Source organism: Xenopus laevis, chromosome 9_10L (assembly GCF_017654675.1).
Source record: "Xenopus laevis strain J_2021 chromosome 9_10L, Xenopus_laevis_v10.1, whole genome shotgun sequence".
NCBI classification, from domain to species: Eukaryota; Metazoa; Chordata; class Amphibia; order Anura; family Pipidae; genus Xenopus; species Xenopus laevis.
The window spans coordinates 104815513-104832729 of NC_054387.1; the positions used below are offsets into that span (position 1 = coordinate 104815513).

Below are 17217 nucleotides of genomic sequence, written 5' to 3' on the forward strand. Positions count from 1 at the left end.
TTCCTCACACTGGGAGGGAATTTTTCTGTTTACCCACTTATGCGTCTGCTCACTCACATACAGTATGTAGAATATACACCTGCTTTGTCTGCAGACACATACAGAATAAACCTGCACAGAAACAAACACACAGCAGACACTCACAGTCTTCACTCTCAGTTGTACAGACAAGGGCACAATGCAATCTACACACACCTAGTCACACATGGTTATACAGGTATGGGACCTGTTATACAGAATGCTTGGGAACTGGAGTTTTCTGGATAACAAATCTTTCCGTAGTTTGGATCTTCATAATTTAAGCCTACTAGAAAAACATGTAAACATTAAATAAATCCGATGATTTTGCTTTCAATAAGGATTAATTATAGCTTAGTTGGGATCAAGCATAAGGCATTGTTTTATAATAATGAGAAAAAGCAAATTGTTTTTAAAAATATCAATTATTTGATTATAATGCGGTCTATGGTAGATGCCATTCCAGTAATTAAGGGCTTTCTGGATAACGGGTTTCCAGATAACAAATCCCATATTAATACACATATGTAAAAGACACTCAGAGAAAGCAAATAATGTATACCCACACGTAATCATACACAGCACCCACAAACACCCACAGACACATCAGTGTACACTCTCCAATGGATATATGAAAGCATGTACAGCTAAACATACATACACTTTAATGTGCAAATAAATGAACACACCGATATGCATACACACATACTGTACACATTACCAAGCAAAATCTACATAAGACAAGCACACTGAGCTTTAGTGATTGCTACCTGACCATTAGATTAGACTGTAAATCAATTTGACTATTTCTTGATGTGTAGCACTCCCCCAAAAACAGTTTATGCACAATAAAATAAAATGTAATTCTAAGCAACTTTCCATATACCTTCATTAAAAATGTTCAATAGTTATTTGTAAATGTCATTGAAACAGTACTTGCCAACCCCTTTCTGTTTCTTGACTCTTAAAGCCATTTAGAAAAAGTTAGCCCTTCTCCAAATTAGTTACTTATCTATTTCCAGCTACATTGCTTCAGGAGTCAATAACAGCAGTGCAGACAGTATTAGCAGCCATTCAAATATTGCTTTCAATAGCAATTGCATTTGCAAATAACTTTAAAAACAGTAAAGAACTGCACAAACCAGGAAAGGCAGAAGGCCACTTCAATGAAAGATAAAATCTTTATGTTGTGCTATTTGTTAATGTTGGTTAGAGGGATGGAAGACTTGAATTATGAGGGTAGACTGTCAAGGTTGGGGATGTTTTCTCTGGAAAAAAGGCGCTTGCAAGGGGACATGATTACACTTTACAAGTACATTAGAGGACATTATAGACAAATAGCAGGGGACCTTTTTACCCATAAAGTGGATCACCGTACCAGAAGCAACGTAGGGGGTTCTTCACAGTCAGGACAGTGAGGTTGTGGAATGCACTGCCGGGTGATGTTGTGATGCTGATTCAGTTAATACCTTTAAGAATGGCTTGGATGATTTTTTGGACAGACATAATATCAAAGGCTATTGTGATACTAAGCTCTATAGTTAGTATAGATATGGGTATATAGAATTTAATTAAAAGTAGGGAGGGGTGTGTGTATGGATGCTGGGTTTTCATTTGGAGGGGTTGAACTTGATGGACTTTGTCTTTTTTCAACCCAATTTAACTATGTAACTATGAATGTAACTATGTAACATTAATATATAGAAAGGAAACGAGACAGCGGTAAACTCCCTCCAACCTAAGGATGGCAAGCTAGTCACCCCTTGTATGGTATGAACACACAACTCCTGCACCTGGAAACTCACAAGGCATTCCATTAGATGATTCATGCACACCCTCAACCAAACCAAAATGTTCTGCACCATTCAAAGTTCCTGCAGCCAGATGTGCACAGAAACAAAGTTCTTAATCAGTTACTGCATTGTCATTGTGAACATAATCATCAAATTCATATTGCATTCTCCCATGTTTGTTGTTTTCAAGGACTACATTGAGATACAGGATCAGCTGCAATATAATCATATTAATTCGCTCTATAGTCTCTATAGGGATGGAAAATGTCATCCATTGCAAAAGACTACGCACCAGATTGGGTGCTCTTGCTTTTCATATTAAACAAAAACAGATCAGCATGGCCAATTCTAAAAAACAAGCCCATGTGCTTGTTTCTAATTCTGTATAACTTTGTCCATAGGAGAAGATTGAGTTGGTGAAGTTGTGACTGAGCAGGTCAACTTCTGCATCACATGGTGCCACATGCATCAACCAAGGGTTGCATCCAAAGTCCAGTGCGGTCCTGCCCTTTGTGATCAGTATCTGGCCATGCTACCATCAGCTATTGCTTAAAGAGGGCAAATTGATAGGTTGATAAATGGGCTGCTGTCTTGATTAAGAATGCCTGCAACCAACATCTGCATGCATCAGCACCTTAAAGGAGAATTCAACCCTAACGTTAAAAAACCCTTACCCCCCCACCCTACATAGACCCCCCCCTCCCTCCTCCCCCCAGTCTAAGTGTTACCCGGGCAAATGCCCCTAACGTTTTACTTACTATTTCCTCATATACCTTTGAGCGTCTGATTTGAGTGTTTAAAGGGCATGTAAAGGCAAAAAAATAAAACCCCATTTTTACTTTCTTTAATGAAAAAGAAACCTATCTCCAAAATAGTTTGATTAAAAAATGTGTACAGTTTTTATAAGAACCCTGACTGTATGCAGTGAAATTCTCCCTTCATTTACTGTTGTGGATAGGAACTGTCAGATGGTCCCTAACTGCTTTGCATGGAAACAATTGTATTTATGAACAGCAGGGGGAGCCTCCGCCTTACTTCCCAGCCATGCAGAACTCAAGCAGCTTTGCTTGGTTCCCTGTAGAGCAGTCGGTGACTTTGTAGAGATTTGTATTGGATTTTATTTTTGCCTTTACATCCCCTTTACAGATGCCAACTCCAGCTGCAGGGACAAAAATAATGGAGCCAGATTTAAACAGATAAACTGGGATTATTTGGAGGATTATTTTGCTGCAGCCACTGGTTTTGCAGAGTTGGAGAAAGTTTGTATTATACAAAAACTATAAAATCCACATTAGATTATATGACAACACAGGACCCAGTACAGTCTGTATATTCTGATTATTAATCAGTCTCGCTGTATTGGCTTCTGGCAGATATTATATGCACCCCTCTGTGCAGTTGCTATATAATGTGGTTTGAAGTCTTCCACCAAGGGATTCAAGTGCCCTTTATCCGTGACTTTTATAGATATACGTGGCCACCTCCTGTGTGGGGTAGTGGGTACTTACAAACGTTTAAGTCTGCCACTAGCATATAGTAAGATTCTTTGTCCCAATCCTGGTTAGCTTCAGATTTCTAAAAACATATGCTAAAATCGTGTAAAAACTTCTTTAATATAATAAAAAGATAAAAATACAGATTGCACTCACATATGTGTGCTTAGAATAAGCATAAAAACAGTTCGTCTAGGAGTTCTCCAGTGCTGCGTTCCACTTTAGATGTTTTTGCTGTTTTTTTTTTTTACTGTTTTTATGCTTATTCTAAGCACACATATGTGAGTGCAATCTGTATTTTTATCTTTTTATTATATTAAAGAAGTTTTTACACGATTTTAGCATATGTTTTTAGAAATCTGAAGCTAACCAGGATTGGGACAAAGAATCTTACTATATGCTAGTGGCAGACTTAAACGTTTGTAAGTACCCACTACCCCACACAGGAGGTGGCCACGTATATCTATAAAAGTCACGGATAAAGGGCACTTGAATCCCTTGGTGGAAGACTTCAAACCACATTATATAGCAACTGCACAGAGGGGTGCATATCATATTTGAAAATACTACACTATATTATATTTTTGTTTTTCTTGGTGTCTATCCCTAAGCTTTTAGCGCTGGTATATCTTCGTATGAAGGAAGGGTTTTTCACATTGTGGTCGATCTGAGGGAGAACAGATCCTTTACCGGCAAAGGGAGTGAACTGCAGAACCTTGGATTTTATTTATCTCTCACAGCTCTCTTCTGGCAGATATTACTGAGCATGTGCACAGTCTTGGTCTTGCAAAGATGTTTAACAAAGTTACAAGATGGTGACCCCCTGTGGCCAACTTTGAAAGCATAAATCATTTGTTTGATTAGGCTTGTGGTGCAGTAAGTTCATGTTTATGTTTAATATACAAAATACAACATTTCTAGCCTCATTCTATTCAAGACTTTACTTCCCTTTAAAGACATGGCCATACACTGAGATTCTGCTTCCTGAGATATATTTCACTCAGGGTTTTTGAGCTTCTTTAAAGCGTTAACATATTTTAGTCATAGTTCCCAGGTTTTTTTCCTCTCTTTTTAATTAATACAAACAGGGGCGATCCTGGCCCCTCCGCCGCCTGAGGCAGCAGCAGTTGCTGCTGCCCCCCCCCCTCCCCCGGAAGTTTGCTCTTAAAGTACCAGGAGCAGCATTTTTGCTGCCCCTGGTACCTAGTGGGGCGCTGCCACCTGAGGCGACAGCCTCAACTCGCCTCATTGGCGAAGCACCCCTGAATACAAATAAGGATTATTGACACTATTTAAACACTATCACTTACAGATCAATGATAAAAGTTTCACTCCAGATTTCACTCCAACTGACTACCAGGCTGTGCTTCAAGGAACAGCTGTAACAGAAAATACAAATGCACCCAAAACGTTTCCTAGATGACATTCAGGTTAGGCCCCCATCAACTTCATTAGTCCCCTAGAGGACCAGTTCTGAAATTTGGGAACATATGCAGTACAGCATGGGTTAAACTCAGCACTCTTACCTTCAGAAGAAGAATGGGTGATATAATGGCAAACATTATACAAAATAAGCAAAATATGCAGCAACAGCACAATTATCATTTATCGATCTCCCAGGGACCTTCCTACCCTCTGGCACACATTCACCTACCTCCATGAGTAAAATGTATATTTGGCACAAGCCCTATTCATTGCACTCCTGTTGCAAAAAGGGTGTACTGCACCTTTAAAACAATGCAACATTTCACAGCACATATAAGAATATTCTCCAATATGTTGGAGATCTGCGCACAACACATTGATGTGCTCTAAAGTCTTTAAATAGCCAATCCAACCACTTTTTTGGGTTGCCTCTGTCTATAGAGAGCTATAACCTTTCATGTCACTTTAGAAACTGGAAATCATTTTTCATCTACCATAACCTTTCTAACTTTAAAGCATAAATAAATATCATCGAATTACCTGTTTGTGTGTAGTCTGGGGTATTTCTAATTTATAAATCTAAATTTTATCATGGCAGTCAAAATTGAGTAAAATATGTACAACATTTTGGGTAGACAAAGCCCTTTTTTATGGAGTGATAAGATCAGTTATTAGTCTGTATGTTAGCCAGGCATTCTGTATGATGGTGTCAGTTCAATATCCTTGTGTAATTGTGGTATGTCCGTTGTTTTACACGATTGCATGTCAGTGTCCTAAAATATTTTCCTGTTAGTACATATGTGCCTCTTTAGGTTATTGAATATGGAAATGGAACAACTAGCCATCATATTCAATGCTGCAATAACATCTATTTATACGTGAGGACACAATGTGCTGTAAAATGGCTGGCTGAGAAGGAGCTCCGGTACCTTCGCCCTCTCATGTTATTGGGAGCTGGGATGTATTAGGATCATACCCCACTAAATCAATGAAAGTTGAGTAACTAGCTTGACAATTGGTAGGTTCAACACTGGAGCAACCCATATCCAGAGTATCCCCATGACCCATAGTAGTCTTAATCATTCACTGGATTCTGTGGAATGTGAATTGGTTTAGGTACAATCAAGTCATTCCATTGTGTATTACTCTGATTGACAAGAAGGCTTTGAGGAGAGATAAAAGGATTATAGGAGAAAGGCATAACAATGGCATTTTTGAATAAAGCAGAATCTAGAAGCAGCTTTAACAAAATTAAAGAACAGTAATATTATGCAGTCTAAAAAATAAAAAAGGGACATTGTAATAAAACGATTATGTGCAGTTAGGTAAACATGGTTTTATGGAACTATATGAATCACTGGTGTCATTGACTATTTAATGCAAAACATGTATAATGAGAAAAAAATCCTTTGCAATCAACAGTTAATCCTGATGTCTGGAGTTATTAATATATACATCTGTAATCGATTGAAGTCACATAATAAGAAGTCTTATATTTTCAGGAGCAAAGCTAATGGGCTCTTACTGCACCAACATATATTACATGAAATAAGAGCAGCTTCCGTAAGGAGGAAAAGATATATAAAATACATTACTAGAGCGCAGGATAACAATTGCAATAATTGCAGAGTTTGCAGAGTCCATCAGGCAAACAATGCAGTGAGTTCAAAATGTAAATAATATTATAAACAATCTATTGTATCAGTGAATTCCCTGGAACACTGATAGCCATTATGCCACCCAAGGCAGAAGAGCTTTGAGATGAACCCATTGTAGAGAAGAAAGGCCATTGTACATGCAGCTGTTGCAGAGGGTATGCAGATAGCTTAATTGCAAGCATAATGTATATTCTAGTTAACCCTGTTGCAGGCTGACATACCTGCAATAGTGGTCATTGCTTGCATGTTATCTGAAATACCTCCAGTAGTGATCATTGCATGGTCTTTATTTTTCTGCTCTCTACTAATATGGTCATCATTATTTTGAAACCAGGTATGCTGTTTTTCGGATATAGCACACATTCCTTGGACATTTTTGAACATAAATGGTTCAAAACCAGGCTCAAATATTTCAAGAACATATTCAAGAACATACAGTATTCATCTGTGTACAAGGCAACCTATTGAACCCACTGCAAAGAAGAAAGGCCATTGTACATGCAGCTGTTGCAGTGGGTATACCGATACCTTAATCACAACATAATGTACATTCTAGTTAACCCTGTTGCAGGCTGACATACCGGCAATAGTGTTTATTGCTTGGTTTTTGTTTTTCTGCTCTTTAATAATATGGTCATCATTGTTTCTGGTTGACCCTCTTTGAATCAGATACAGCCTTTTTCAGATACAGCACATGTTCCTTTACCCTGTGGACATCTTTGAACATACATGGTTCAAAATATCAGTATCAATCTATGCAGATCTGCATAGATTACTGATATGACAGGGGACCAGTGAATGTGCATTGATCAATTTTTTTTCTTTTTTCTATGTCTGTTGTTAATTTGGCCAGATCAGTAGCACTTCCATTGTATTTTAGTACATTTTTATTAAGCCATGGAGTGCTCCCACAACCTTTCCTTTTTGCATTTTGTATTGTAGCAGATCTATTCTGTTCGGAAGTTCAGCAGCTATGCTGCAGGCCAGGCTTCCATGTGGTTGTAGCACCCCCACACCTGTCTCTTTAAATGGTGGAACAATGCCTTTGGAAATGGGTGTTAGTCTGGGCAGTTTCTCTCTCTTAAAAGCTGCAAGTGGGGGAGGATTAATCTTATGGAACCAATGCTGGGGTCTAGGTTATCTCTCCCCTTTGAAAGCTAATGGCGGGGGAGGACTAAGCCCTATGATGAAAACCAATGCCCAGGTCAGGAGACCTTTTATTTCAGGTAATGCTCTTATGCCGGGAGGCTTTAGCATTTGATATTATGACCAGAGGTAAATAGTTAGGGGCCGCCATTTGGGTTTTAACATGACATGGTATGGTGGCTTATCAATCTTATGATCATAATTTTGTAACTAAAAAACCCCTGTCTTTGTAAATGTATGCATCTGCATAGATTACTGATATGACAGGGGACCAGGGAATGTGCATTGATCAATTTTTCTTCTTTTTTCTATACATGGTTCAAAACCAGGCTCAAATATTTTAAGTTTAACAAACCAAGGAAATCTATTACTGTTATCACTGATAATTCGGCATTAGCGTTCTCAATTTGTGACCCTCAAAACAATTGATGGTAGACTGCAGAAAGTATCTGCAATTATTGAATCATTATTGTTTGAAATAAAATGCTTTATATGTGCTCTACAATAAGCAGTGATACATTTAATTTTGTCTCTCGTCACTGTTGAGGTCTAAAACTGGAAACCTCCATTCTCAACCCTACAGTGTCTCCAAATAGGGACATTGGCATAGGCGAAACCTTTAGAGTAGGCTAAATAAATCCTTAAAATCAAATATACTAAACCAGATATTCCCTTTTTGCATTTAACTACAACCAACTGTATCATCTATGAACAAAATTAATTTCCTTCAGTTGACCACTACTGCAAAATGACATGACATGGGTAGGCAGATTTTATTTTTTTTTTAATTTAAAAAAAACAAAAAAAACATCTCAAAACAAAATTGTAACTTGATTGCTTTTTTCTTGAAAAAAAGTTTTTGGTTACTACATTTTTTTATTTGAGTTCTCAACATTTTCTCAATAGTAAATTTCACGATCACTTTTTTTTTTTTACACAATTTTCCCAAATTGAGGAAAGGACACAGTAAATATAAAGGCACTTCATGTCACCGGCAGTACACATCCAAAAATTGATACTAAAACATCAGAGTTTTTTCTTTTTTTTCTCATGGATCAATTACAAAAATATAAGAATACATAAGAATACTAGCGATCATATTATTCACATAGTATAAATCAAATGTCATCTCATTATGCAACAGTTTACCAGCAATATTTTAGTGATGATTAATATACCACTATTGGCAGATCGATCTTTTTCTCAAACCAATGTGATAAAATTAAGAAGATTAGCATAATGAAATATTCGGACTTTTCTCCAAAATTTTAGGTCAGCTCCACACAGCAGAGACACAGTGCTCCCAGGATTTACTACATATCCAAATCAGGTAGCCATTGTGCACCAGAAAAAATACAGTAGTGAGCAAAAGGAAATATATAACTTTATTATGACATGAACAGCCTGAACAAAAAGAAAGCTGGTTATGTCCTAATGAAAGATTTTTTCTTATATTTACTTTTGTTCATTACTGTATTTACTTCAAAGACTCTCACATAGTGTTGGGCGAATTTATTCGCCAGGTGCGAATTTGCGGCAAATTCCAGCGTTTCACTGCAGGCGAATAAATTCACGAAACCACTGCCAAAATTCGCCGGCGTCAAAAACGGACGCTGGTGTGAAAAATGAGATGTGAATTTTTCGCTGTTTCGCGAATTACGCCCCAAATTCGCCCATCACTACTCTCACACTCTCTGGTGACTACCTATTTTTTTGGCTGTTTCCCAGATATCTGGTATAGCTAAACATATTTATACTTTAATTATAAAGCTAAAATACAGTGTTTACTTTCTCAACCTTCCCCTCCTCCTTTCCAATTTTGTACTTTAATTGGCCCTGAGAGTTTACTTTTCAGATTCATTTAGACCTCATTATTGTAATATGCTGGGCTGAATGCATCACTAGTCTTTAATGTCTGAAATCTGAACCGGTTGAATGTTGTCACCCTCCAAACCAGAAGAGAAAAAAGGGAATTCCCCTGGGTAGCAAAATTATTCTTCATTTACCAACCATTTCTTTAGTTTCTGAATCCAGTATGTGGGTTCGAGATTCTAATGGCATTTAAAAAACATAATTTGTCCTTTGTAAATCAGAGTGACAGAAAGCTCATGAAAGGAGCCTGGCAGACCCTGTAAATATTTAAGAAATGTAAAACTGATCTCTTCATCTGTAGACATATGGTTGGTATTGACCTTCACAATCCATACATTATTAATGTTACACTTTTCAATGCAAAAGAAAAAATGTGTTCCTTTCATTTCAATAACAATGGTTGCTAAAGCAAAAAGCAGAAATTTGATAAATATTACTGCAACTGTTTTTAAAAACATTTGTCTATCTATGACATGTTGAACTGAAAATTGTCACTAATGACAAATATAAGAAACCAAAACCTACATGTTTCCACATTTTCTTTTAGATTCTGTGATCTCTTTTCTGCACCCTTCTTTTATTCTGTTCTGACTCCTTTTGACCCCTCTATTCCTTCCATCTGCCTCGCTAATTTTTAGACTTCTTTCTCCAAAGACAGTCCTCCAGTTATAACAGGAAGTTAAACTTAAAATTGTCACTAATGACAAATATAAGTGATCTCTTTTCTGCCTTTGACCAAAATAACGGCATACTTGGGGAGGGGGTCTAAAACTGGTGCCTAGGTTCTCATTTATGTCCCAGACCTCATCAACAGTCAATGCCTTTCTAATATTCCCATCGCACGCTTCATGGTCAGTGAATTGGTCATTCTGATGTGCCTGCAAAACTGATTCATGAACCTGTGCTGCTATATATAATGAAATTTAGGAGATAGGCTGAAGCACTTTCAAACTATTCAATGAGCATCGGTTTCTCACTTGCACAATAAATAATTCCCTTGGGTTCTTCTATGCTTGAACTTCTGTTTTTTCATCTGTCTTTTTAGCTATTTAAATAGTCCTTTTCAAGACTTCAACACATTTCACATTCAGACGCTCACCAATTATTTATTGTGGTTCGAGTGCTTTAGCCCCGAACCTGACACTGGTTTAATATCATACAGTTTTTGAATACAGGGTCACTCACCGCTCTTCAGGGGTGGCTCGGGGCCTGTGCCCCGAACTCGTAGCAAGGGGAGAAAATCGTCCGACCAAATTTTAACTTTTAGGCACGCACTCACGAACCTCTTGGAGGTGATAAAGAATTCCAAAAAAAGCTTTATTTCACATTAGTTAAAACATCTGACGCGTTTCGTGCGCAACCACATGTAGTCATAGAACCTATGTGTGATTACACATGAAACGCGTCAGATGTTTTAACTAATGTGAAATAAAGCTTTTTTTGGAATTCTTCATCGCCTCCAAGAAGTTTGCGAGTGCATGCCTAAAACTTGAAATTTGGTCAATGCTCACTTACCCTGCATTTCATAGATTACACAAGTCTTGAGGTGCTGTCATCAGGAAGAAACAAATATAATTTCTGTCTCAGTCCTCAATACACACTCTTTTTTCAATGAGAGCTGTTAGTGAATAGAATCATGTCCTTTTTGTTGGTGATCTTACAGAGGAAAATACCTAGAGGGTTTGACATTCCAGATTCATGTAGTAGCTTTTAGAATTACTGTCTTCAACTTAACCTTTTCAAGTCTTACAAACCGTGCCTTGTTTTCAGTGTTCTTTCATTCTTCGGCATTGTCCCTTCCAAATAGAAATGTTGTGCCGAACAAGGAGAGTTTACAGTAATGTAATCTTCCCCTGTTTATTATCTGTATACTATAAATACAAGGATAATACCTGATCCACAGAGAATCATATATATTTGTTGATCTTTGCATTATGTCGGTTATAATGGGTATATGTGCTAATGTATCTTTCCATTATAAAACATCTACAGTTTCACTGGAATGGATCATCTTTGCTTTGGCTTGCCTGTATGTATGTAATGTTTGGCAAAATATAACACATTTTCCACGTCATTAACTGTTTTGTTGGAAAGCACAGTACATTTAATGCATAATAATATTCTGCAATATGATATGCCATTGTCCAGAAATGCACTGTTGAAATCAGATAAATGTAACCATTATTGAAATGCAGTTTATTTTCTTGGGGGAAATAGTACTGAATTATGAAATGCTTCGGAGAAACCTAATCTTTTCATCCATACTTATTTCGTTTTCTTTTTCAGAACTGTATGTCTTCAAGAACATCATGCAACTAAAATACAGGGCAAGCAAACTAAATCAAAGTACAGGACGGAATGCCAAGATCTCCAGATTAAATCTGAATAAAATATTATCAACGTTTTCCACCCCAACCTTAAAGAAGCAATGAATTCATCTAGCAGCGTGGAAGATATTAACTTATCGCTACTAGGCTTTACAGTTCACAGCAATGTGTCCATACAGATACTTGGAAATGATAGCCAGGAGCTGAATGTAGAAGAACTGGAAAAAATGTTATTCCTCTTTGACAAAGAACCAATCACTATTACCCTCACTGCTATGTATGTCCTCTCGTTTGTTGTAGGCATTATCGGCAATGTAATGTCTATTAAGGTTCTGACAGGAAAACGAAGTGGAAGGACATCTAGTTTAAGCGCCACCAGAAGCCTGCTTATCAATCTGGCTATATGTGACCTAATGGTGGTTTGTATCTGTATGCCCATTACAGTTGGCAACTTGATATATAAAGTATGGGTATATGGAGATTTTCTGTGCAGAGCAGTGCCTTTTATCCAAGCTGTGTCTGTATCTGCCAGTGTGCTTAGCCTAACAGTTATTAGTGTGAACAGGTACTATAATGTACATAACCCTCTTAATGCCAGGTCCTTCTTCACCCAAAAGAAAATATTATGTACCATTGTAGTGGTGTGGGTGGTATCCTCCAGTATATGCATGCCTCTGATATTTATGAACAAAAGAGATGAGATAGCAATCATTCCGGGTTTGCCATTTGTTTTCCCGATCTGTCTAGAAATATGGCCCCATGTTGAGTTCAAACAGGCATATAACTTCCTGTTGTTCTGTTCTTTGTATTGCCTGCCAGTTCTCTTCAACATGGTTATTTGTTTCTTGACTATACGCAAACTTTGGAGCTCTGCCGGCAATTTTAAAGAGTGTGACTCAAGAAACCAGTCTTTGCCAGTGTCCAGGCTCAAAGTGAGGAAGAAAATTGCTAAAATGGTGGTATCCTTGGTATCACTTTTTGCAGTTTCCTGGTTACCGGTTTACATGCTGGACATTTGGATTGATTTTAACATTCCCCAGCCATCTCAAGATGATACTCCTTCACCTTGGATTCTTCATCTGAGACCATTTGCTCAATGGCTTGGACTCACAAACTCCAGTCTCAACCCAATATGTTACTGTTTTGTGGGAGACCTGTATAGATCAGCCAAGCACATGAAGAGCATTTACCACAACAGAATGATTTCTCTCTTCAGTTTTTCATTTTCGGATGGATCTCCACCATCAATGCCGAGGCTGCTCTCTTACAAAAACTCAGTGAGATCATCCAAGAACTCTAAAAACAGTTGTCCTCTAGCAATGGGGGACACCTGTGAGAACTGCTACCCTGTGATTAATGTGTGTGAAGCTACTTCTGTAAAAACCATACCACGTCATAAGTTATGTTAAAGTCAAAAGTGGCATTATATTAAATGATGGACTTGGAAATATGTATTTTAAAAAGTCTGAAAGAAAAATGACCAATGACACACCACCATGGATATGATCATAGTAAATGATCATGCTGAATACATTTTAAAACAGATTGACAGCATCAAGAACATTAGATATATTGTTTTTTACATGCTTTATTACTTTGAATGGAGTATTTCAGTAAAAATAATTTCTTATTGTCAAAACCTTCACCTATCAAGTGAATAACCCCATTATTTGGTCAGAAAGAGCACACAACATTCAAGAGCACTGTGCTACAACCAATGTACAAATGATGTGAATTTAGCCTTTAATAAAATAACAGCTGAAACAAATATACCTCTTTATACAAATGTACCTAAACAAATGAGAGCATTGGCTTCAGAAAACAATGCGACACACTAAAAAGGGAGTGAAAGCGATATAGAGGTAGGTGCACAGAATTTTGGGATGTCTTCAATTGCTGGAAATTCTGCTTATCATTCTGTTTGACACTTGGGAAATGTCAAAACCCTCTGTACCCTAATAGAGTAGGCTTTATTGGTGTGTCTAGCTTTTGCACACACGGGATAGATACAATGATAATGGGAACATCTGCTATCAGGCACTAAGAGCACCAAGCTTTAGGTGGAATTTCTGCTGCAGGGGAGACCTACTCATATGGTGGTGGCCATGTTATTTAAAAGTCAAACTTCTGCAAATGACCCCTGGCAAAGCCCATATAATAGCCAGACCATTTATAGTGGTAAGTTGGGGCTCCACAAGGTCAATCCAGGCCATTTTGCTACCTGAACTGGTGAAGCCAAGTTATTTTAACTTTATCCCATCATCCATTATTTCCTTGCTACTGTAGAGAGCTGTGCTACACTCTAGCACCAAAATAACTGAAGTTCATATAAAAGCTCTTTGCATCTCCTGCAGAAGCATTATCTATGCTGAAGTTCTCACCTTGTCTTACGGCAAAAACAACAATAATTATTATAGAATGGAGTGCACTCTAAAAAGCAATAGTATTTAAAGAAAAGAATAGAGCAATGGGTGCTATCAGATAAACCATTTCCTTTTGTCTCATTTAGGGGAAACCAGTTAATTTGAAACAAATGTAATACAAGGTACGTTTGAACGCCCAAAAAAAGCAAAATTTCAAGACAGATGGTATGTAAAAATATTTTCTTGTTGTGATATTGGTATATATAGACATATACATATTAAAAAAGTTGTTTGCATACCATCTGGCTTGACGTTTTGCTCTTATGGCAGAAACACCCCTGGGATAGGCAACTCAGTTACCAAAAGGGCCTAAAATAAATGTTGTCCTTTTTATTTCCTTTACAGTCTGAGGAAAACATTTTTTTTTACAAAACTGATATAAAGCAGAAGAGAAAGTTCAATCTTGTATTATGGTTTAATAGGTTGCTTTGAATGTCAGTAAGAGGGTATTTTTATTAACACAAATCTTTTATGTCCTGTGCTAGGAGGTGTATTACACTCACTGACATTCATGAGTGCTTTAATTATGTTTGCTGAAATATACTGCACACATTCTGTCTCAGTTGAAAGCATACATGATAACGTAATGTCCAAATTAAAAGAATGTGTTAACCGAAAGCAAAGGGATACTGTCATGGTAAAATACATTTCTTTCTAAATGAATCAGTTAATAGTGCTGCTAAAGCAGAATTCTGCACTGAAATCCATTTCACAAAAGAGCAAACAGATTTTTTTATATTCAATTTTGAAATCTGACATGGGGCTAGACCTATTGTCAATTTCCCAGCTGCCCCAAGTCATGTGACTTGTGCTCTGATAAACTTCAATCACTCTCCCTTCCCCCCCCAGCAGCCAAACAGAAGAACAATGGGAAGGTAACCAGATAACAGCTCCCTAACACAAGATAACAGCTGCCTGAACAACACTCAGTAGTAAAAACCCATGTCCCACCAGAAAGCATTTCTCTCCTAAAGTGCAGGCACAAGTCACATGACCAGGAGCAGCTGGGAAATTGACAAAATGTCTAGCCCCATGTTAGATTTCAAAATTGAATATAAAAAAAAATCTGTTTGCTCTTTTGAGAAATGGATTCAGTGCAGAATTCTGCTGGAGCAGCACTATTAACTGTTGCGTTTTGAAAAAAAATGTTTCCCGATGACAGGATCCCTTCAACCAATTCTAAATATAAGCCAAACACAAAGGTACAAAGCTACTGTCTGGTCATTTCTGTTAAAGAGGGATGTCCAACATGTGTTTGTCCTGTTGCTTGTTGACCTAAATTGTCATGATCCAAAGCCACCACATGTAGGTATGGAGCTAGTCTGATACGAACTGACATTTCTCCCTCTTAGATCAAGTATTCAATTCTTAAAGAAGGTTTTCAAGATCCTTACAGTGATGTGAATGAAATATTCTTTACAGGAACAGAGTTTGCTCTCGATGGGTATGCTATTGTGACAGACATAGACATACAGTGAGGCACACCTGTGCACTTAGGAGGCGATAAAAGAGACCCAATTTCTTATGTCTGGTTCTCAGCAGTCAACATGAAAACCTTTCAACCGATTCATTTTATTAACAGAGCCTAAAATAGTGCTCTTTCATCATGCATCATTAGAATGTTACCACAGCCTTTTCTCTTCAAAAGACCAGGTGTTTATATAATGAACACCATGCTGAACCCAATAAATCCTACATCTCCAGTCAATAACATACGTAAGTTCTGAAAACGGCACTGCAAAGAGGGAGAGAAGCTTGGAGGAAGCATTGGTGTATCAAAACTCAAATGTGTGCTCTCTAAAGTTTCCTCATTGTAAATAATTCACTGGGACCCTTGGAATGTTTGTGAATAGGGGGTGAAATATTCATAACAAGGGTCTTAAATGGAAATGTAAGCAGTTGTTCTTGCTAAAGTCTACAAACTGTTGTGTAATTGCCGGTGTGCTGTAATTACTGATACAGGACTAAGCTCTGCTAATATGGACAGTGCCTTACAAGTTGGCACTGCTTAGTCGACAGTTGGGCTCCGTTTCGATTGCCCTTTTGTATTATAACTGTCGATATGACGTGTAAATAACTATGCGCAAATCAATGTTGTTTATAATAAAAATAATAAAGTGAACTGTTTGTTTAAAAAAAAAACATTCATTAGTCTGTGTTTGTAGACTGGACTACCTGCTGCTGTTTGTTTGTTTCTTAGGGTTGCATTAGTCGGCCGCAGTCCCTAGGCAGGACATAGAGCTAGTTAAAGTGCTTCTTTTGTCGAAGTTTAATGCTGTGTCACTTTCAAAACTCACTGTAGTACATCTGCCCCTGGGGACAACAATAAAGACAATTTTACAGCCAGGCTAGTGTATTACAAGGGACACTAGATAATTGTGTGTAGCTTTTCCAATCTTTCTGAATGCCTCTTAGACAAATCTTGTTGCGGATCTTCTTGTGCTTAAGAAATCAGTCATTCCCCCCTGTCAAACAAATTCCCTTCTCCTCTAAAAATGTACTCTTCTTTTCCTACTCCTACGTGCTCTTTTTTTTCCCTTAAACTTCCCCATAAACTGAATGAAGTAAATACGTCAGACTGTTTTTGCTCAACAACCATAGAAAGAGGAAGAAAGAAAATCAGCAAGAGCAGCAGTCTGATTGGTTGTATAATAATCCAGAGCAACATATTGAGGCTGCTTTCAATAAGGTGCATATGTTACTGAGCAGCTGTTAAGGCTTGCAGTGAAGTAACTGAGATATGCTGTATCTTACAATGCACAATTACCTTGGACAATAAACCACACTACCTCCCTTTTTCCCCTTAACTCATACTTACTCATCACTGTCATTTGCCACAAAAGACAAAATAATATTGCAGCTGGAAATTATACACTATGAGAGCAAAGCCATTTTTAAAGAACTTGTATTACTTTTAGGGTTTTATTGTGTGGGACAGAATTAAGGGGGTTATTTTATTTTTCCCTGCAATTTGTTTGAACTAAAAATCATGAATATGAATAATGGTTTCAAAAAACACAAATTCTTCAATATCGATTGAGCAAAAATGAAAATGAAAACTC

At 37.5% G+C, this 17217-nt stretch overlaps 1 protein-coding gene across 1 annotated transcript; it reads left to right on the forward strand.

The window, feature by feature from the left end:
• The first annotated feature begins 11833 nt into the window (after positions 1 to 11833).
• LOC108701554 (QRFP-like peptide receptor) lies at positions 11834 to 14847 on the forward strand. Its single transcript, XM_018236357.2, has one exon. The coding sequence runs from the start codon at positions 11834 to 11836 to the stop codon at positions 13139 to 13141; it is 1308 nt and encodes a 435-aa protein (XP_018091846.1). The 3' UTR covers positions 13142 to 14847.
• The last annotated feature ends 2370 nt before the right edge of the window (positions 14848 to 17217 follow it).

Coding starts and splice junctions, on each gene's coding strand:
- LOC108701554 (XM_018236357.2), top strand. CDS start 11,834: ATGAATTCATCTAGCAGCGTGGAAGATATTAACTTATCGCTACTAGGC.